Here is a 22694-nt window from a genome sequence, read left to right on the forward strand (position 1 = left end):
GATTTGAAAACCCATCATAGGCAATGGCACACAGTAACACACTGTCTATTGTGAGAATAGCCTTCGGAATCTCTAATGAGAGGGTTTTAGGGGAGAAGAGGCATTTTTCTACCGTGTTCGTGGCAGTACATATTTAGTTTTTTTCATATGCATTGTCCCCTGTCAAGGAGACAAGCTGCTATATTACTCACAGGATTATGGCTAAAAGGAAAATGCAAAATTCTAAAAATAGAGTGTGGCTTTTAAAGGTTGTTCTTTGCATGGTTTGCCTCTAGATGCACTGGAAGATCAGGCATCAGAAGGGCTAAAATGCCACCTTCTCTATTCCCATGAGCAGAATCAGACTCACATCTCTTGAATCAGCACTGTAAGGAGGCAGCAGAGGGCCCTTGATTACTTCAAAGCCAGGCTAGTGTTTCCATTAGGCCTTTTTGTGTGGGAGCGGCATAAAAAGGTGGGGTCCAGACATGTGAGAACAGGAGGGTCAGTACTGGCACCCCACCCTCAACTCTAAATCCTTGAGGCGTGGCCTCATTTCTTTCTAGGCTTCTTTCAGCTTGAGCCGGATGGAGGCGATCTAATTCAATACCCCCGTTTTATAGAAAGGAAAGAAATTACGCAATGCCACATAGCTAGTAAGGGACAGAGCTGGGACTATTGCTATTTCTCCCACTCGGTGCTCCCTTGGTAGGTCATGATTTCTCCCCATGTTTGGGAGGTGTTGGTACTCCACATCATGCTGAACACAGCCCCAGATGTGGTTATCATTTCAGACATAATCAGGAAACTCTTCGGTAGCTACTATTTATAGAAGGAACTTTAACTGTGATTTAAAATACAAATAATTGAAAAAGTAAATATGGCCATTACGGTAAAAACAGTTTTAGCTTTCACAACTGGGAGGTAAGCTGAGGCAGTAATCACCGCAGGAAGTAGCAGTGAGTTATGAGCACCTGCTGTATACATGGCTCCACAGCAGAAGCACCTGTGGACAGAGATCCAGAGGCGGGACAGGCTGATCCCAGCACAGTTCGGTGAAGAATCTGGTCCCTAACTTGGCAGCACGGAGTGGTGGGAAGGGCTGTGTCTTTGGAATCACAGAGCCTGAGTTCGAATTCTAGACCCACCTCCTGGGTATACCACTTTGGGCTTACGTTCTGGCAGCCTAAGCTTCCAGCCTCGCTTGCAATGTGGGACTATAGCATCATCTATCTCGGAGGATTGCTCCACTCCTGATGCTGGAGCCAAGATCCCTATTGGCTTTTTAATCTTGGCAGTATGGAGCAGTGGATAGGGCCCTATTTCCTGTCAAAAGGAATATGAGAAGAGCCATTTCCTAAACCTTTGGGGACAAGGACAGCTAAGGAGTGGCTCTCAATCTCTACTCGCACTCTGTATGAAGAAGATTCAATTACGCTATTTGATTCATCAATATCTCAATATTCAGCACTGATTAACTTAAGGGGCAGAAGACAATTTTCCCCTTGGTCTCAAGAGAGGGAAATCATACACGGCAGGAGCAATGGCACTTGACATTAATTAAAGGAGGGACTCATTTTTCCGGTGGAACGAAGTTTCTCTTTTAAGGGTTCCAAGAGAATGGGCTCTTTTGCTCCAGGTGGAATGTGCAATTGGAATCGAATGCAAACCAGGTAGTGAGCCCGAAGCAGCAAACCTACTAGGCCGGGGCCTTCTCAGATGAGTCACGTGATAGCTTCATTTTGCTTCATGGCAGGAATAATGTTTGACACTGCAGCACATCCCAGCACACACGTGCATACAGATGTCATGTTGCCAACACGCCCTCCCTTGTGCACACACCTGCACAAGTATGGATTCTTGGTTTATCTTGCAATGGATAAAGTGTTATAAAGCAGCTCTTTCGAACTGTGAGTGGCTGGATTTCAAGGCTGCAGAGAAAAGTGGTGAACGAGAATTCTGGAACCATCGTCAGAAGGGATTGCTGCAACGCCTTTCCGGAAGCAGCATCCCTCTGCGGCCACCACCACGAGCTGTTTGGAGATCTGCGGCTCTGGCCTTGCTCTTCGGCCACCCGCCTGGCAAGCCCGCTCTCCCTGGCCTCAGCTCTCCTGGTTTCTAGTGAGTTATTTTCATCCTGGGTTCTTGGAGGTGCTGGCTTTGGGAGAGCTGGGGGGACATCGGCTCGCGGGCCAGGCCGGAAAGTGCCCCTGCACAAGGACCTTCTCTAGGAACAGGGCTATCGATTTCCTCAGACACAGGACCAGACTGAATGGCAGTGCTGCATGTAAAACCTGCCACCACTCGAATGCCTGTCTGTGGGTTGAGAAGTGGATTATATCCCTACAAATATGGAGATAACTAAATAAAACGTCCAGGGAGTGGGATTGCCTACTCGCTGGGCCACGAGGGGAAAGGATGAGTCAAGCTGACTTCTTTCATTTCTTTTTTGTTTTGTTTTGTTTTCTGCCTGGGCCACTTTTCCTATTTCTTGGTCAGGTGAAGAATGAGGCTGCGGGAGATTTCGTAGAGTTTCTGGTCTCTCTGGCCAACAGTAGCCTTTAGCTCTCCATTCTCGCGCCATGGATTGCTGGGTCCGGACAGTTAGTTCCGAGCTCACGAGGGAATTTTCACCAGGTAGAAAACGGAAGTCTATGGCCATGCCACCCTGAACACGCCCGATCCTGTCTGATCTTGGGAGCTAAGCAGAGTCGGGCCTGGTTAGTACTTGGATGGGAGACCACCTAGGAAGACCAGGTGCTGTAGGTGGAAAAAATAAAACAATAAGGGATTGTAACTGACAAGGTCCTTGCAATCTGTGAGGTCAACCAAGGGTTGCCTCGCCTAAAAAAGAAAAAGAAAGAAAGAAAAGAAAAGAAAGAAAAGAAAAGAAAGAAAGAAAGAAAGAAAAGAAAGAAAAGAAAAGAAAGAAAAGAAAGAAAGAAAGAAAGAAAGAAAGAAAGAAAGAAAGAAAGAGAAAAAAGAAAGATGAAAGCACTGGTGTGTGTTTTTCGTAAAGCTAATTTAATTTAGCAGAAGGGACTGTCCTTTATTCCAAGATTAGGTCTTTCATGCCGTTTTTTAACGATCAAAAGTCCTTTTTTGTAAAGGAATGGATTGTGATATGAATTTTTGGTTATATTTTAGTTTTAATAATAAGTTCGTACTTATTGGTGAAGGCTACATTTGGAGAATCACTGTGAAGAGTGTAGCGGTTCTCCTTCGGGTGCATCGGAATCGCCCGAGGATCTGAGACAGAGCCGGCTGGTTCCCATCCCCAGAGTTTCTGGTTCAGCAGGTCTGAGAGTGGGGCCTGAGAATTTGCATTTCTAGTAAGTTCCCAGGCAATGCTGCTGCTGATGGTACAAGAACCCTACTCTGAGAACCGCTGGTCCAGGTTGCCCATGGCCGGATGTGGGACGCTTCCCGAGAGCTGAAGGGAGGTTCTCCATTACAGGCAGAGGCCCGGGACACCCCCACTGCAGGCATTCCCCCCCGCCCTGTTAATTACCAACACCAGTAATAAGTGCTGGGGAGGCCGTGCTCTCAGGAAGGGGAATGAGGTTGCTCCCTGAACTAAATGACATGACAAAGCCCAGACTGTCCCCTTTCTAAGCTGGAGGAAGAGAGAATGTTCCAGGCTGTCTGCCTGATACGTCAGCACAGAGTCTGAATGTGTCAGGAATTTTCCACTTGTGGTTTATTTTTCGCCTTTGGTGGCCATGAGCTTCAAGGAAGGCAGTCCAGACTTGACTTCCACGGGCCCTGAGGCGACAAGAGGGTAAGGATACCCTCTGGGACACACTTATATGACTCACTGCAGGGTCGATGGGACGTTCAAAGGTTCTTTAAAAGTGTCTGTGTTTTCTCAATCTTTTTCACTCCTTTGTTCATTTCTCTACCTGGCGTCTCCTCCGAGGCTGTGTCCACTTGATCTCATTTCTCTTTCAAATTAATTCAGCAACACCGTATGTTTTCATATTTCTGTAGTACTTTGTTTAATTTGTGTACTTAAGACCATCTAAAAAAACCTGAAACCTGGTTTGGTCTTCGGCTAAAATAATTTTCAAACTATACACATTAAAACAGATATCGTACAGAGATAGCAAATACACATAAATAAGATGTATTCAGGGAATTTAGAAAACAATAAACCGTAAAAACATTATAAATTTCCTAAGTGTCTAAGTTACTTCTTTGAAATAAGTTAGCCACATTTGGAAGTGCCATTAGCTCTGTGTTATAATTATGGGATATACTAAACTATAATAAAGCCATATGGGAGGGATCGACAAATGATTGCTGTGACATTATTTTGGGTCATCAGAAAAAGACAATCGACCAAATCAGGTTTATATTGTTTTTACTCCTCGAAACAGCACCTGGATAGGTAATGCAAAAGTGGATATTTGAACCCCATTTTACATCTTTCAGGAAAGATATTCCTTTTATGCCCTTGCCTGTTCAGTCCCAAACCCCAAATCCATTAAGGTCCCGTGCTCAATGAGAACGCCGAGGCCAGGACTTACAACAAGATGACATATGTCCAGTGGGTCTATTTATTTAGGTCAATAGCTTTTCTGCACGATCTTTAGGGATGAGGAAACAGCCCAACCCAAACTCCAGCCTTCGACACGGGAGAGCCACTTACGCTTGTCCTGCAGTGACTCGTGGGGCACTTCTCCCTGAGGACTCTCTTCCAAGTCTCCATAGTGCAGGACCTTGTGGTTTGGTGACAGCCGACAATACCAAAACTTGTCTGAGGGAAAAATCACAGATTTATGAGGTAAATGATTCTGATTTCCAAAAATATTGACATCCTTATTTCGTAATAGTATCGCCTGGGAGAGCAAGCAGATCATCCGATTTTAAGTCTTCAGAAGGGAACGGATTCTAGAGCGCTGAGCAGGGAGCCCTGTTTTGATTTTGATAGTTAGCGCCTGTCCTGCTTAATAAGACTTCTGAGAACCACTGGGAAAGGTATCAAGTACTTCACGTACAACAGCAGCAGGCGCTGGTTCCCAGAAGGTTACTTGATCAGTTTCTATAGTGACTATGAGAATGATTCCTTATCCACGTAGGCCTGACAAAAGCCGGGAGGGAGACGTGGAAAAAACAGCTTTCTCGGAACTTTTCTGCTCCCACTTTCCTCTCTGAGATTTTAAGGCTGTTGAAATAATTGTGTGACTTCTTAGTTGGCAGCCAAACCTCCCACTCCCGACGCTAATACACACAAATTAATCAATGAATGATCAGGACATTAGCAATACACACAGAGGCTGGAATTCACGAGGAAATAATCTCAATGATTCAGAGATTTATTCAAAGAATGAGGATATTCACCATCATTTCCTCCCTGATTCCTAGAGTTTGGGTCTCTAACTAGGCAAAGCCAGAGCCTGCGGATTACAGATAACTTCCTCAACTTGACCACCTCTGTCCCTCAAACATAGTAAAAATTTTGAATAAGCCTGTGAGGTAGGAAGAAGGAGGTAAAGAGTGCTTTTTATAGATAAGGCACTTAAATTGTGACAGCCATCTTTGTGCAGCTCTCAAGGCTGTGTGCTTACACGCTGCCTCCTCTAGGAAGCCCTCTTTGATTACTGCTGCAGAAGGGACTCTCCCCATCCGCTTATCTGCTCCAGCATCTTCTTTGACTACTGGGGCCCACAGGTTAAGCACCTTAGTATTTCCCACCATCTGTCACATACCCTAAGCAACATGCCCTAATGGGTTCGCTGTAAATGATTACTGATGCAAGAAGGTCTCCAGGGTACTCATTAGCCCTGTCAGCATGGAAGAGCCAAGGACCTCTGGTGACAGCCACTATCTTCATAACTGCACTGCTTCCATCCCTTGGCATAATGCCTGCCATCTAGAAGTTGCTCAGTTGGTGGTGGCTACATCGATGAATGAAGATCCAAGGAGACTTGGTCAAAATGCTTAAGGCAAAAACCTCTAAGACCTGTAACCCCTTTGTGCAATCATGGGGTTGGCAGACATAGTGGCCTTGGTCAAGTCATCTTGTTATGTGTCTACAAAGACAAATTATTTCGAAACCACTCTGACTAAAATAGTCTCCATAATATTTCAAGAAAAGTATTTTTCTATGTAAAACGGCCTTTGCTGCAAGACCATGGTTTAACTATAATTTCTTTAATGGAAAAGAAAGTTTTAAAAATGGAAGTAAAAGACACGCGGTGAACAAAGAAAACGCCTAAGCTCGATCCACAAAAGCAAACGCCTTTGCGATTCCTGTCTTCCTCGCCTATAAATAGGGTTTGCAAATTCCTGAAGGGAGGCAGAGTATGGCGATCCATTTATTCAAAAGAATCTGAGCTCTGGTAGAAAATTTTGAGAGGAAAGAAGAAGTTATTTGATGGCTAGAAAAACATCTGGAATCGCTAAATTTTCAAAAGTATGTTGTATATATACTCCCAACACAGGCTGTCTTTCTGGGAGAGCATTTCAAAGGGAGAAAATAAAGTTACTCCCTGAATAATTCACAGCCATTTCAATTAGGCAAATGTGTAATCATCAGTTTTCCATAAGGAGAACACATTTGGGAATTTGGCCTGAAACTCGGAGTAGGGATTGTGGACTGCTAAGGAAAAGCCTGTGCTTTGACTGTTATCAACGGTGCTCATGGGGCTTGGCACGACAAGCTGTGGAGGTTTCTTCTGCTCAGAAGGACCTTTCACCTTGTCTAAATGGCCTGTGATGACCATTTAGAGCTGGAGAAATTTGCTCTAAAGCTTTCCTTCCCCTGCTACCCCTGAAGTGGGATTTTTGACTAAGCGATGGGCAGAAGGATGACAGAATGCCAGGGAGGAAGTGAGCGAGCTGCGATGCTTGGACACGCTGGTCTTATTTTAAGTAACGTCTTAGCCTGTTCTCTCTAGGAACTCCTCACTTCTCAGGTTAGGGTAAGCTCTAGGGGTTGGTGGTGGTAACCGGGAGCCCACGGGCCAATGTGGTGCGATCGAAGATGATCAATCATCCTCAGCATATTTGGGGAAACATTAAGACATTTAAATGGTACAAACAGATACAGTGTGGAGCAAAGCGCACAACATACTCAGCTGTAAGACGTCAAGAATTTGTCTGCATACACTTTTAAGGTAAATTTATTTATCCAATGACTATTTGCAGAGTGCATACGATGCACAGAGCACGCTAGGTGTAGCAAAAAATCGTTAGAATGATAGGCAAACCCGAGAGACGAAGCCCAGAAGCGTAAGACGCCGCTCCCTCGGGTCTTGGTGGCAGCTACGAGGAAGAGGGCAGAACACAGTTTCTCAGGTCTAAGAAGCAGGGTCAGGGGCTCAGCAACGCTGCCTGTTCCCAGGAAAAGCAGGAATGGAGACGGACTCTTGTGAAACCTATTCTTACATCCAGAAACCGTTAGAGAACAGTGGCTATTTAGTAGGTTCCAGGAGGCAAAAGAACTCTCTTCCTTGCAAAGTCGCCATTGATGATCGTTTAAAAGAAACAGGAAAGGCTACCCAGAGCCCTGCCATAACAACACCTGGCAGACGCTGACAGCATTTCCTCCTGCCAGAGGCTTACGTCCTCTGCAGTTTTAGAACGCTGCCCTCTTCCAGTTTGCCTCCTACCTCTGGCTGACTCTTCTGTTATCCTATGTAAGTTCCTCTTTCTCTTTCTAGTAGTCAGTGGCAGACAGCAAAAGACCTGTGCATCACTGATGTAAGCGGTGTGTTCTGCTCATCCTCGTCAAATAGGAAGTCTCAAATGGATGACAAAGTATCATAAAAGGAGCTGAACAGACTTGGGAAGGTTGTTTTGACTCATGAGTATCAAATGCTGGCTACTCAGTACCTTCTGCAGAATAAAGGCTGGAGTCCTCACTTGGTGATATCTGTCTTGAAGGCGGAGCTGCTCTAAAGAAGGTCAGAGCCGCCAGCTCTGACCAGCATGACTCACCGACTTGTTGGGTGAGAGTTTCAGTGTCAGCCACCAAGCGGTAGCTTGATTTGCAGTTTCTTTTATGGTAAGAAAAATGCGTATTTTCTTTTCGAAACCCAGCATGATGTTGCTAGTTCCTCAGTCCCTCTGGGCAATGAATGAGTGGATTGTGTCACTAAAAGTAATTAGCAAGAAGCAGTGAGAACATCATCAAAGATTGTTTACTAGCATTTAAAGAGAAAACAGCAGTCAACATGGAGGCCTTCCAGTCAGTGACGACTGTTAGTTCTTTAATAGCCATTTCTCCATCCCCCAAACTCAGAAATCGAAAATATGGAGACAACTTTATGCTTCTCTGTCTCTCTGTCTCTGTCTCTGTCTCTGTCTCTCTCTCTGTGTGTGTGCATGCCCGCCCGTGCGTGTGTGTGTGAAGGATCATAGAAAAACACTGGTTTCGAAATTCACAGGACTGGTAAAAATGTCTCCAGGGCTGATTAAAGCTATTCCCAATGTCACATAGATCATTATGGAGGTAATAACCACCAGTAACTGTAACCCTTGCAGCAATGTTTGATAGAACTTTATGCAATGCTGTAAATACTCTGTGTGTGTTCTATCCAATATATGAAATCAAGTTTTAAATTTTCTTTCATTTTAATGAACTTAAATAGCCATCGGTAGCTTTAGTAAACAGAGTAGCTTCTTGCCTGTCTCCATCATCTAGGCTGGAGACAAGTTTGGGGATGGCCCGCAGGGCTTTAGGGGAGGACGAGCTGAAAAGTCATCACCGTCACTGAGTGGGACATGCTGGGCAGTGCAGTGCAGTGGCACAGGGCACAGTAAGGACCGAGCCCTGGTCAACTCTGCATGGAGTCAGGGGCACGGCTTGGTCTCGGGTGCGAAGCCCACACAGGGTTGGGAGCTGGCTGCTGGCGGGAGGCCTTTACCAAAGTAAATTCTTAGGGCACTTCTACCAGGATTTCAGATTTTTTGTAGGTTAGGTGAAAATGTGTAACATCTTCAATGTGTTCAGAAGGTCTGCTTCCTGCCTAGGGTCGACCCTTCCCAAGTCACAAAGCACGAGGGACTCCAGCAAGATTTGTAAAGGGAAATGTCATCTTCAGGTGATGAGATACATTTCTCTGCTGGCCCAGTAAAGGAAGACACACAACTGCAGGCACGACGGCCTTTCAAATCGTCCTCGCTTCGCTGGATTCTCTTCAGAATGTGTCCTGTGTTTTGATTGAGAATTCTGCCTCGCTGGAGACTGGTTTCTCTTCTCGCAGCAGAAGATGACTCCAGAACCCTCGAATCTTTTCAAAGATGATTTGGCCTGACCAGTGCTTTGGAGTCACACATACTTGGGTTACACACTTGGCCTTGACATATCAGCTATGGAGTTCTGGCCAAATTCTAAAACCCTTAGGGATCTCTATTCTTCATTTGTTGAGTACGCTAATACTTATACGAGTAAAAGATATATAAAGTATCCATCATGCACCGTCGAATACCAGCGTCTTCTGTCCTTCTGGTCAACGGTGACCCTTCTCATCCACACCACTTGTCCCCCCCACCTTTTGAGAACAATAATTATCTGTCATTTTGATTTACTGGAAAGTGCCTTTTTCTGAAAATGTGCTGACTTTTTTCTTCCTTTGAAAATAAGCACTTATTTATACCTGCCTTTTTGTAAAAATGAATTATGATAAGTTTTAATTAAATATTAAAAGAAAATTTTGATCGAGGATACAAGAAGAAACAACCTGCTCTCCCAAAGGGTTCATATAGTTACTTTGCCTGAATGTACTGTCTGGCTCAAGTGCAAGGTCAACAAGCAGGTGTCAGCTTGCCTGCAGTTTCCCTTAAAGCAAAGCCTGGCCCTCACACAGACAACCTCTGGGGCTTCATCTGAACTCCTTCCTGGGAAGCCCCGGGGAGACGGAAGCGAGGCAATCTCATGGTGAAGGACCGTGAAATCCTACATACCCCGAGGTGGCTGCATAATGCAGCGAAGCAGGTGTGTGACAACCATTGTCACTCTACCACCTATGTTTAAAAATATTCTGAGGAACTCCAAGCTAAAATGAATGCTAAATATCATTCATAAATGTCTGACAGTGCGCTGAGCACTCTACTAAGTGCTATATGCAAGATTTTATTACCCCTTACAACTGCCTAGAGTAGGAACTGATATCGTCCTCATTGACAGATGACGAAATAGAAGCACAGAGAGATCTAGCAGGTTGCCCAAGGCTACCCAGCTAGCGGGGAGGGAGCCAGGGACTTGAACGTGGCTTGATGTGTCTCACAGGATTTACCGCCTTCCGGTTCTAATGTGGTCAGGATTCCCAGAAACCCAGATTTGTAAATGTCTACATCACGTTATCCAAGTAGCATCGTTGCAAATGAGGCGAGTGAAATGATGGGCAAGTGTCAGCTCGGGAGCCTTCTAGACAAACGCGGCATAAAGGATGCCACATCTGCTCCTCTACTCGCCAGGTCTGTGGGATGAGCGGCTCTTCCACGTTTTCCCCTAGAAAATTAATAAATCTACTCATTTCTGTCTGACTCATTGTTGGACAAGTTTAAAGGTGTGTGGCCAGGGTCCTTTGTGGGTGTGCTTGCTCCTTAATCTGTGATGGCACCTGGCTATTCTCATCTGAGGTCTCATGGACAGGTGTATCTTTCTCACAGGGATTAAAATAGTCTTCTGTCGTGTCCTCATTAATCTGTGTAAATCTGAATGAAATGTTTTGATGGGGTGATAGGAAACCAATTTCAGCGCAGTCTGCTTTGAATCCCTATTTTTAAGCACACGGAGCTAGTCACCAGATTTTAAATCCCTTTAGCAAACACCCAAAGCCTTCTTTTCTGCACTTGGAAGGATGATTTTATATTAAACACAGATGGTCATGCTCCCTAGGGAGCTCATTAATAAATTTGTCATCTAGATCCTAATTTTTTTTGTTGTTCATTAGATAATTCATTTTTAGAAAACTGGAAAAAATGGCAGACAAGGCACTAACATTTCTTTAGCAAAAACCCTAATTATTACACCTAGAAGCAGGATTTTTCTAGTAGAACCTACCCCTTTCAGCCTAGAAAAAGGAATCTCATGGTGAAGAAGACTAGAAGGGTCAACTGATTTCTCTGTACTTGGTTCCGAGGGTTCCAGCTGGGCATCGGCGGAGGCATTGGGCGGTGGCATGTGTGTTTGCCAGCTTTCCCCTCCCCCTCCACTCCTGCGCCCTTTGCCCAATGTCAAGTAAATAAAAATTTTATTACTCACTTTAGAGGGGCAACGGATCCTGAATACTGATTTTTCCAAAGGTAATGAAAAGATCAGGGCATGCAACTGACTTTCCGGCTAATTAAGCTAACGGATCATCTTGTCTTATTCTCCCCCTTAATAGATGAGAAACTGTGGCCTTGAGAGGCCACCTGTCCTGCCTAAAGACACCCAGGTGGTTACTTACGGAGCTGACAAGCCTAGAACCAAGTCTACCCACTCCCAGCTCAGCGCTCTTTTCCTCGGTAATAGGAGCGACCCTTTGTCGTTGCTTTCTGAGTTACGTTTGCAACCACCTTTCTTCCTCGCAATAACTTCAGGAGACTGGCATTGTTGTCCCCATGTCAGATGGGGAACTGCCCAAAGTCACACAGCTGGGGACTGGGAGAGGCAGGACCGCACCCACTTCATCTGGCTCCAGGGCTCTCTGAGCCCACACTGGCTTCTTGGAACCACATTTACTCTGGCTAAGACGCCCCTGCCACGGAGGCCATGAGAGAGGAGCGGGTGAACTTGTTCTTCAGAGGCTGAACGGGGCGAAGACTTCCCTCTGCCACCGCTCTTCCTAATGTGAGCCTTCTCAGTCCCGAAGGCGACTTTTATCATTCTGCCCGTTGCCCTCTTGGGAGGCCCAGCTTGAAGTTCATTGTCATGGCTTCTCATCCTCTGGAAACAAAGTACATTTTCATTCCTCAAGGATGTTCTGCCTTTGGAAATTTCATAATGTGATTTTTAATGGTAAGATTTAAAATATTTTGAATGTCTTCAATATTCAGCACAAAGCTGTTAAAAAGTAAATGGCCGGGGGATGGGCTCGGCATAAACACGAAATGGAGTTTGTCATTAGTGGGTGAGCACTGCGTCTGAGCAGGGCGTCCCTCAGGTTTCAAAAATACCTGCTGGAATTTATTCTGGGCCGTAGCTGAGGTTCGTTCTCGGTATCGGTGCTGATGCTTGTGCTTGTTCCTGGCTCTTCCACAATCTCTTCACCTCTCCCCAAACCTTATTTTTTTCAGTATTATTTCTGACTGTTTGTTTCTAGGACAGTATGATATGAGTACTTTGACTCTGCAATCAGCAGCATGTCAAAAAAGCAAGAAGGAAATCAAGGGACTTTACTTGCCTGGCTAAGAAACAGCCGGAAATGTTTGCCGCCTTCTGGAACTAGTCTAACGGCACCCATTTCGGCTTGCTATTTTGGGATTAGGAGTTAGAGACACAATTCTGAAATTTGCCTTGCAGGATTACGAAAATGGATAATATTCTACCTTGGTTCACTGTTACTTATAACTCCAGAGAAAATAATTGTGACCTGGCAGAGAATCAGTAGGAGGGTTTGCAAAAAAGGGCCATCTATGTTCAAAGTTCCAAGACCAATTCCAACAGTGGGTGTCAGCTCGCCTGATAGCAGGTTGAGTCCTTAAAAGTAAGGGCCATAGGGCAGCTAGAGGGTCCTGGCTCGTCTTGACTTTGGGCAAGTTACTCAATACCTCATCTGTGAACTGGTTTCCTTATCTGCGAACCAGGTATAATCCCAGGAGCGCCTTCTTGGGTTATCAAGAGGATGAAATGCATTAACATAAGTTAAATGACAGCCTGACACGTGGTAAACTCTCAAGACACCTAGCTGTTGCTGCACTATTATCAGCAAACTCATGGCACTAAATGGCCCAGGATGGCTCTTCTGGTAATTCAGGACTTTGATGCCACCTGGGTATGCATGGGGGATCGGGACTCACCTGGATTGCCATTCCTGTCCCGAGCACAGTGCCGCATGGCCTGCCCTTAACCCATACCCAGGCCCTTGCGGCTCCCCATGGGGCAGGCTGCTGCTCACAGCAGCTGGGTTTGGAGGGTCCCCGGGCACGATACCTTGCCTCCGCCGGCAGTTGAGTTTCCTAAAGCAGGTCCCCTCCACAAGGCGGTTCAGCCGCTGCTGTTTGATCAGCTCCAAGATTTCTGGCTGAATCTTCTCCTTTAGTTCCCTGAAGAAGGATAAACACATAGTCTGCGGCAGGGCCTTGGGAACAGTGCCGGGCTGAGAGCTCATCACATGCGGATGGGGCAGGGAGTGCAAGCGGCATCCTTCATGGCCATCCCAATACCTCCCAAGTCGGGAGGATTCTTCAGAGAATCCTCTATTCAGGATCAGGGGACAGGCTCATCTGTTACGATAACACTACAGATTCTCTGACATTTACACAATACCCACAAAAGCACTAGCCACTTCCGTGATGTTTTTCTAGGCCAAAGTGTCCCAGGGAATTTCTTCTCTTGTTTTACAAAGCCCCAGATACAAACTTATGCAATAGTTCACCCTGCTCTGCCACGATAATAAACCTCTGGTCACGTTTTCTTCCCTACGGCAGGTAAACTCCAAGACGGCATTTGTGATCTCATCAAACAGGAATATTGGCCAACCACACGATTACTATTCTACGGCAAACGCTCTATCCTGGGCGAACCACACAGCCGCATCTTGCTTTCAATTCTGTCACTTACAAATGGGAACAATGCATTGTCCCAGATTCTAGCCCATAGAGATGGGGATAATGATGGGATAAATTAAGGATTATTTGCATGTCGTCTCAAGCTAACACATAATGTGATTTAGTTTTAGATGCACTGTGCTGTAAAGATATCATGATAGAGTGTAATGGTTTTTCAATCTTTTAATCGCAGAGATATTTTTATCACGTGAAATTTTATGTAGCACCCTAGCATCTGAGTCCAGTCAGGCTAGAGTTGGTGTAGACAAAGCTGGATGGGGAGACCCAGAGCCAGGCCCTCAGAGCAGGGCTCGAAGTGTCGGGAAGACTAGAGTGTCAATCCAGGCTCTTCCCACGGTGAGCCTCTCAGGTAGCCCCTCCAAGTCTCAGTTTGCTCATCTGTAAAATGGGGATGGGAATCTTCGCTGAGAAATGCTGTGGCCCCCTACGCAGACAGTGTGGGTGCACGTGCTCTCTCAGCGCTGGGCGGGAGGGCAAAGGAGTATCGAGTTTGCTTCGATAATATTCTCCAAGCACCTCACAGGCCCAGCTTCCATGGTTGTGAAGGCTCACGCGTTCGTAAGTGTCTAAGAGCCAGGTAGCATAGTCTGCTCATTCGACACCCCCTCCCACTCCCCACCTCCACAAAACCCCAGCTTTTGGGAATAGGTATTAATATCATCATTCCCACTTTACGGATGGGGAAACAGCTCACAGAGGTTAAACATAGACAGACTAAGTCTTCCTTGTGCAAACTGCTTCTGTTTACACGTGAAGGAAAAAAAAAAAGAATAAAAAAGTTGCATAAAGGCATCTGGCCATCTAACAGGGTATTCTAGTACCGCCCGAATAAGTATTTTAGGCTTAGATGGCCTCAAACTCCTGTCATTTGATACCGTATCACAAGGCATCCGACGGAGACTCAGCCCTCCTGGCATAGCCTCGTGCTTTGAGATTTCAGACCCCTGCAACTACTTATTATCGGTATTCGGCTCTTGTTAAGAAAGATGCATCCATTCCAGCTTTGATGAACCTTGCTCTGAATGCAGAAGAACGTGGGGATTTGCCAGGGCAGTCACCTGGGACACTAAATCGCTGCTCCTGACTCCTGAGCTAGGGGCGACAGAGCAGACAGGAAGAGATGGAGAAATCACTGGAGAAAGAGTTAGGTAACATCCTCGAATCTCAGGGTTTGATGTATCTTTAAATAATGGTTTTACTAGGCTATTAAAATGGAGATGAAGACGCAGAGATAAGGACCAAATGGAGGAAATAAATGTACTATAATCTTATCGATCATGTTTATCATCTGTTTCTTCCCACTAAAATATAATCACAAGTGAGGGTGAGAATCGTGTCTGTTCTCTTCACTGCCGAATCACCAACCCATACATAGCACAGTCCCTGGAACGTGGCAGGCATTTTTCAAGTGCACTGAACACTGAAAATTGTATAACTGACCAGACGGTCCTACTGGCAGTGGCTGTGAGAAGGCCACGAGCAAAGCTTGTGGCCATTGTTTAGTGAGAATGCAGATTTGCAGGAGAGCGTCATTTCTTGCTCTATTTGTTTTTACTTTTTCTTTCTCTCTTACTTTTACTGTGCTTTCTGAGATAAGGCTCGGCATATACGGATACATTCAGAGTGTCACTTTTTCCATTTACATATTAATGATGTGATGACTTGTTAAATTCTAGTTATTGGCTAATAATAAGAATGACCATTTCTCTGAGTGGATATCATGTGCCAGGCACATGCTAAGTGCTTTTCATGTACGACTCCGTTGAATCTTTATGACGACCCAATGATGTGCACGCTTTTATCACCTTCATGTATAGATGTGAGGGAAGCGGGCTTAGCATGGGTTACATAACGTGCCTAAAATGCCGCATTGCTAAGTGGTGGCCCGTGACGTGAGCCCAGGTCTGTGAGCTCAGCAGGTCTAGATTTCCATCCACACTTTGCTACTCTGCTTCACTGGTGTGTGTCCTCATGTTGCCCCTTCCCCCAACCCCCCATTGTGTTCAATGACCTGTTTTTGGACTAGTCAAGCTTTTTATATCCATTAACTCAGATTAATTGTGTGAATGGGCTTATCTTGCCTGCAAAGTCACGCGAAATAGAAAATAACAAATACTTCCTCTCTGAAATCATTAGTCAAGAGCTAAGAAACAAAACGAAGTTTCTTCAACCCACTGAATATATATTCCTCCAAGTATCTGCTTACAGGGAATTTGCATTTTTCTTCTCAGGAAACATAAACGTTTTACAAAAACGGGAAGCATGCCCCAAGGGGTCTTTGTGGCGCTGAGGTTTGCCACTGTGCTGCACATGGCAGGCACAAAGGCAGCCAGGCGAGAGGTGGGGGTAGGGGGAATCAAGAAGCAGGCTGCAATCAAGCCTCAGCCAAGTTATTGTCACAGTCTGCAAAATGAAAAGCTTGACTTGGATGACCTTAAAGGTGCTTTCAGCTCTAAAATTCTAATATCTATCCCAATCCTTCAGCTTGGGTGATATGCTTCTCCTGTATGCTCTTATGACAACCCACTCACCTATGCTTCCTCTAGCCGAGCACCAAGCTGATAGCCTAGTAACCCCTCCAACCCTAGCTGGAGAGCCTGGGATGGTGGGGACCAAGCCTCTCTGGTTCTCTACCTGTTCCCAGCACCCTGGACAGGGCCTGGAAGGCAGGAGTTACTCAACACACTCTGTTACATATATGAAGAACGGAAAGCAATCATACATGACCTGTGTTTTTTTCCTTTGTTGACCTGGGTTTATCCTGTAATCCATTTTGGCAGCATTTAGACTTTATCCAGCCCAGTGATGACTTCCTGGCTGGTAGCTCATTTTAACAAGCAAAATATCACTGGAGAAGAAGCCAGAGGCTGGCTGCTGCCTGCCCATTTCAGAGGCTGGGGCAGTGATGAGGCTGTGCATGGTAGTGCATGGCCTCCCCACTTAAATGCTGTCACTTCTGACAAGTCTTTAGTACTTTACCGCCACTATGCCAAGAACCCTGACTGCTTCTCAGTCCCATTGCCACATGACGATGCCAAAGTTATAAACAAGCAGGAGGGTGCCTTTCCATTTGCATTGCTTCTCTTTATACCATAACTGTAAAGATAAGAGCTCCTTGTAATAAAGGGACAAGAAACTTCAGAATGCCACAGGCAGATCCCTGGGAAGTGGAGATACGGAGCTAAAGCAGGAGCAAGTGCTCACACCTGACAGGCAGTTAACTTTCTTACTTGGGACAAAGTCATGGTCAAACATTAATTCGGAATTAGTTGGCTTTAACTGAAGTGGTTCCTTAAGTTTCCCATTAGGTTTTAAGAACCGTTGTCAAGGCATAGTAAAGCCACCTTGCGTTTACCTGTCTGCTGACATAGACGTTGTAAAATCCAGTGTTTCAGCACTGCAGGCCCAGGAAGGGGGCGAGGTACCACGGTCCCTCCTTGCAAATGAGAAACCGTCTCTCTGAGGAGTCGGTCATTTAGCCGAAGTGCTTCCCGTTTGGTACTTCTGGATGTTGCCTCCCAGCTGAGGACCAAGGCAGAACTCCGGGGGTGGCATCCTGTAAAGCTGGCTGGTGCTCAGCGCGGGGGTGACTTAGATTTTCAAGGACGCAAACCAAGGACCCTCAGGAAGCACTTCTCGTTCCTGCTGCCTAACTCTCCCCTCCCCCCAATCAAAGTCTGTACTTCTGCTCTGCGGTTTCTAAAGGTGCTTCTTAAGGCTTGAAAACAAATACAAAGTAGATGTCATAGCTTGGCTATGTCCTTCTCAGACCCGTGCCCCTTTTTAAACCTCGTCTCTGTCTTGCACTTGGCAAAGGAACTCTGGTAGGGCAGATGAAGCATCAGCCAGGGGATTAGTGGGCTGGACATGGAGTCTTGCTTCCTCAGCTTGTGAACGAGGTCCCTCCCTCTGTCGACTACACTGCGGTCCTTGAAGCGGGACAGGACCTGCTTATCTCACACGGATGTGAGAAAGCGAAATAGCCTAAGGAGGTGCTTAGCAAATTGCCAGACATTAAAAATGTCAAACATGTAAGAGCAAGAAACAGAAAGAGCGGCGTAAAGAAAAAGAATCAGAGAGAGAGACAGACAGACAGACAGACGGACAGATGGACAGGCAGAGAGGTTTAAGCTGGGTTTCACAATGCCACCTCGGTTGTCAGCTGGCTTCATACACAAGTGCAGAAGAAGCCGTGTCCAGTGGGATGAGACACTTTCCTTACGCCCCACCCTTTCCCCCTATTTCTTTCTCTATAAATTATAAGAGTAGCAAAACCGACCTGGCTTAGAAAAGGGTGAGGGAAGATAAACAGGCCAGTTCTAAGAAAAGAAGCAAACAAAACAGTCTTCATGTCTGAGGTTCAGAACATCTTTAAGATGGAGATACATGAAATCATGCAATGGTTGCTAGTGGCATTTGATGCAAAGTCCTACAAAAGGAGGCCTCGGCGTCTCTGCCTTTGGCTGGTAGGGTGACAGTCACAAGAGCACCACGAGCTGCCATGACACAGAGCAGAGCCCACGGGGCCACTTCTTGGGTTAGATCCTTCTGCTGGCACCTGTCCTTATGTCCCCCTTAGCCCACCCTGCCCAGCCTTCCTCAAGGAGCTGCTGAGACTTCATGAACCGAATTGAGATCTTTTGGAATGTCTTTCATTGGTTGGTTTTCATAAAGAGCTCACAATAGCCCAGCTGTGTGATTGGCTGTCACTCTAGAAATGGTGAGTCAGAGCCTTTGAAGAGATAAGGGTTGGGGGGCAGGGACTTACATAATCGGGCGAGACTGGAAATCTTCCTGGTTCATCCTCTCAGACTGGCGGATTTTCAAGATCTCGGTGTAGCTCAGGTTCTGCAGTTTGCTCTTGAACTGGTCCAGGGAGCTAGGCTTGGTTGTGAGAGCTCTCATAACCTGCTCCTTCACCACCTGCATTACCTGTAGGTTAAAGGAAGACCGTGATTCTCTGGGGTTGACCTTGCCCATTCAGAAAAGCCTTCTCGAATGGACGGCTCCCTGTCTCCGTGACCATGAACCCTGTGTACGCAATCTCAGAGCAAACCTTGAGCATGCTTTTCCAAAGAGTACACTACCATTATGCACATCTTCCATTTTCTTCTGTACCGTTGGAACCCTAAGGGAGGAGACGGGCTGACTAACATGGAATGGGGAGTAGAGAGGCTTGGGGTGGGAGGCTTCACTGGCTCTGTGGATTATGTGACGGCTGCCGAACCAACACTGTAGACAATGCAAACTTGAAAATGAAAGAAGTCCAAGCAACAGCTAGAAGTCTGCGTACGCATTATTTTTTTCCAGGAGAAAATCGCTGAGACACAATAACCATGGAAGTTTGGTTGGCACCGGTTCAAATGAATATGAACTGACATCCACGCTCACCCCTCCCGGATGCTTCCCCCACAGAATTAAGGCCTGAGTGTTCACACGAATGATGCATTTGGAAGTGCACACATGGTAGTGCCTCTTTGAGACAGGCGCTAAAAAAAATAGGTCTATTAAATTAGAATGGACATACCCCGTTGGAAGCCTCAAGACAAAAGAAGGATCTGGTAATTGGCTACCTCAGGACAGATCCAGCCCACAAGGAGGTAATTAACCATGGCCTCTATTAATGTGGTTTCATCTTCAACAGGATATATATTGTAGAAAAGACCAGAAAACACACAGAGGCATCCAGGAGACCTGCTGGCTCTTTATTTTTTTTCCCTTCCGCTACAGATAAAAACAACTGTTATCATCGACAAGGTATCTACTATGTGCCAGTACTACCTAGGCACTCTATATATGCTCCCTCTGCTAATCCACTCAAACTTATAAGGCAGATATTATCATCGTTCCATTTACATGCGAAGAAGTGAGGCATCGAAAGAAACATTAAAAACCAGTTCGAAATCGTACCGCTGGGTGGTAGGTGGCTGAGCTGGGATTAAACCTAGGATTGTAGGCACTCTTCTGCCCATGCCACCATTCTTGGTGGAGGGGGCGGGGCGCTTAATAATTTAAAAATAAGAGAAAAATCACAACCGCACCTAAACTATATGCTGGATTCTGTGCCAGGTGCTTTACTGTTCATCACCTCATTTAATCCTCCCTCCGTTACAGTAGAGCAGGTGTTATTATCACTGAGAGAGAGAACGATTGAAGACTTGTCCAAGGTCACACATACCTAGTTGAATTCTGGGATGCAATAGCCCAGTATGGAGGATACGGCATATACCTGATGTGAACGGCCCTGGGGTACCGTTTACCCTCTGCCACAGATGGACAGGCAGAGCGGTTTAAGATGGATGTGATCCCAGGACGCTCCTCACGGCTTCTAATTAGTTTTCCATTCAATAATCCATGTATGGTAGGTACTCAGTAATTGCTCACTGACCAGTCCCACCGAGATGCCATTTTCATGAAATGTTACTGTAATAGAGGTAACAATTTTACAGCATGGAAAAGACTGTGGCAAACCAGAACTTTCAAATCTGCCCGATTGCTGGGTGATGGGAAATGCTAGGCAGCTAAAATGTCCTCCGAACGCTTGACAGCTCCTTGCGCTGGCTGAGTCTGTTGAATGGCGCTGCCCCTCGCTCATGGCGCAGGCTGCTAAGCAATCTGCTCAGGTTTCTTTTTCCAGTGCGCATCTCTCTTATCCACCTAAGGACCTGTCTAGTGCTCCCCAGGGGCCTAGAGGACATTGGGGGGCAGAACGAGAAAGTTAATGGTCCTTGGCAGGGACATTAAACTGACCGTCAGGAAAACCTGAGAGGTGCCGATTAGGCCTCAGGGGAACCCACAGGCCAACGAGGCCTCTAACTCAGGGATGCCAGGTGTCTGACTCTTTAGCCATCTGCACACCCACTGCTTGCAGTGCCCCCGTGCCCCCAGGAATCCCAGGTCAACCGAAAATGCTAAACTGAGGGAGAGATGAGTTACAGGTGTCTACAAGAAAAACAAATTCATTTCCAAGCGATATCGGCCCTCGTCTTTCCTTCACTGCTTCTGACTTTTAGGAACTCAAAGCCACGGTAACACCATCCTCTGCAAGGTAACGTATTGCATTTTTTGTAGGGCTTTCTGGGAGGTGACATCACAAAAAAGGAATCTAACGGCAGAAATCTCAGGAAACTGCAGAAGGAAGCTTGAGGGATGACAGATCTATGTCATTCAGTCACGGATCTGCTTTATCCAGTAGGAACCGCGGTTCGCAGAGAACCTGTGCGCCACGCCTGCTTCGTGGAGCGGTTGCTGGTGTCAGCGGTGGTGGAAAGGCAACTGTCCTCCAGAGCCCTGGCCCAAGGGAGTTTCTAGGCCCATGGCTGGGTCTCCCCTCCAGTCTCACTCAGCTGGTTATCGGCTTACCATCAATCAGACTGCATTGATAGACGCTAGTAACAAAAAGTTCCTTGAGAAGCATTATTTGTGAAGTCAACACAGCAAACATTACTTAGTACTTATCATGAGTCTACACCGGGTGAGTCACTAGGAATTCAAAGATTAATAAGGTATAGACGGCTCCTGCCTTCCGGGAACCAACGGTCTAATAAGAGCTAGACGTAGGCAAAGATCATTACAACAGAAGCCTGGATGCGACAGAGCCGGACTGGTGGGCTTTGCTGGCAGGCGGGGAGGCATTTCAGAGGAGAAGACATCATATGGGTTTTACAGAAGAATGGGTGTCCAATGGTGTGGAAACAGATGAATAATTTGGACACTTCCACATATTAGCCACTTTGAGCCTGGGTTGCCTCTGAATTAGAACCAGCTACGTAATCATTGCTTCATGCTTCTAGAAAAATCGCAGAAAGAAACTTCCAGTTGACCTTCCACCTAATCTGCTTCTTCTTTTTTTTTTTTTTTTACTCAGGTAAAATGCTAAATGTGGGGTGCTTAACACATCTCGAAATCGTGACCTCCTTATACTGTGCGGTGTAAACGGTGGTTGAATTTGGCCAAGGTTGACTTGTGACACCTTGCTGCTTCCTGTGAGGGGACACCATAGGAGCTGCCCGTTTCCCATGCAGAGAAACTCAGAGTTCAGCCAAGATCATTATCAGCCCTAATGTCATTGGACCTGCTGGAGCGAGGTAGGACATATAAGAGAGATAAAGATACAGCTACTAGAATGTCAAAAATGAAAGAGCGATTTTTAAATAGATTCAGGTTAAAGTTGAAAGAGTTTCAGAGATATTTCCATGTCCCTCCTTTTATAGATGAAGAAACAGAAAACAGAAGCTCAGAGGGTCAGCTGATTCCCTGCTTCATGCGTTTCCTTAAGAGGCTGTCACAGAAATGATCATCGCCAGACCGCATCTGACTAGATACAACGATCCCACCACCAAGTGGGCAAGTGATCTCAACCGACTGATCAGAATCCTTCCCCAGACGTTTCTGACTTGACGTGAGCTGAAGCCTGCTGTCTTCCCCTCAGACTGAGAACCGTACGAGAGTCCTTTAACATGCAGGTGAGCAGAAGATAATGAGACCGCTGCCAATAGAATCTCACAGATGCAAGGACAAGTGTGTGTAACAGTGTTAATGGGATTCTTACCACTTGCGGCCAAAAGTCCACGCAAATGCATACGAGGAAGGCCAGGAGGAGCACAAGCTCGTGAAACTGAGGTCGCCCCGATCCAGGAGAAGTAGGAGAAAGAAGCTGGACAGGAGCAGTAAAGCAACTTCAGTAAGAAATAACTTTAAAAAATTATCTTCATTATGTGCTCATGGCTGTACCTTTCCATGGAAGTGATGATAATCCCTTATGGAGCTGCTACTTATATCTTATGCTTAAAATCCACTGTTGGGGCTTCATTCCTGTAGCTTAAGACGTTGATCGCTGCTAGATGAAAGAACCCATAAGCGGAACGATCTTTAAATGACTCACAATCACTTATACCTCAGTTTGAAGAATATATCGACTGTTTCCTATGAGTAGGTTGCTAGGACGACGGGGGAGATGCCATGAGGGCACCTGGCCCCAGGGAAAAGGA

At 46.0% G+C, this 22694-nt stretch overlaps 1 protein-coding gene and 1 pseudogene across 3 annotated transcripts in view; one reads left to right on the top strand and one right to left on the bottom strand.

Annotated features, from left to right (window-relative positions):
• The window catches only part of ELMO1 (engulfment and cell motility 1), a 455772-nt gene that overhangs the window by 19437 nt on the left and 413641 nt on the right, over nucleotides 1–22694 (bottom strand). For all 3 annotated transcript variants that reach the window (XM_039862767.1, XM_039862765.1, XM_039862766.1), the window contains exons 17-19: nucleotides 18473–18636; nucleotides 13067–13179; nucleotides 4631–4738 (exon numbers count right to left, since the gene is read on the bottom strand). In XM_039862767.1, the coding sequence (XP_039718701.1) occupies nucleotides 4631–4738; nucleotides 13067–13179; nucleotides 18473–18636 (385 nt within the window). The remainder of the gene's footprint in view (nucleotides 1–4630; nucleotides 4739–13066; nucleotides 13180–18472; nucleotides 18637–22694) is intronic.
• Nucleotides 2630–2748, top strand: LOC120602691 (uncharacterized; annotated as a pseudogene).

Source organism: Pteropus medius, unplaced genomic scaffold, assembly GCF_902729225.1.
Source record: "Pteropus medius unplaced genomic scaffold, Ma_sr-lr_union100, whole genome shotgun sequence".
Classification (NCBI taxonomy): Eukaryota; Metazoa; Chordata; class Mammalia; order Chiroptera; family Pteropodidae; genus Pteropus; species Pteropus medius.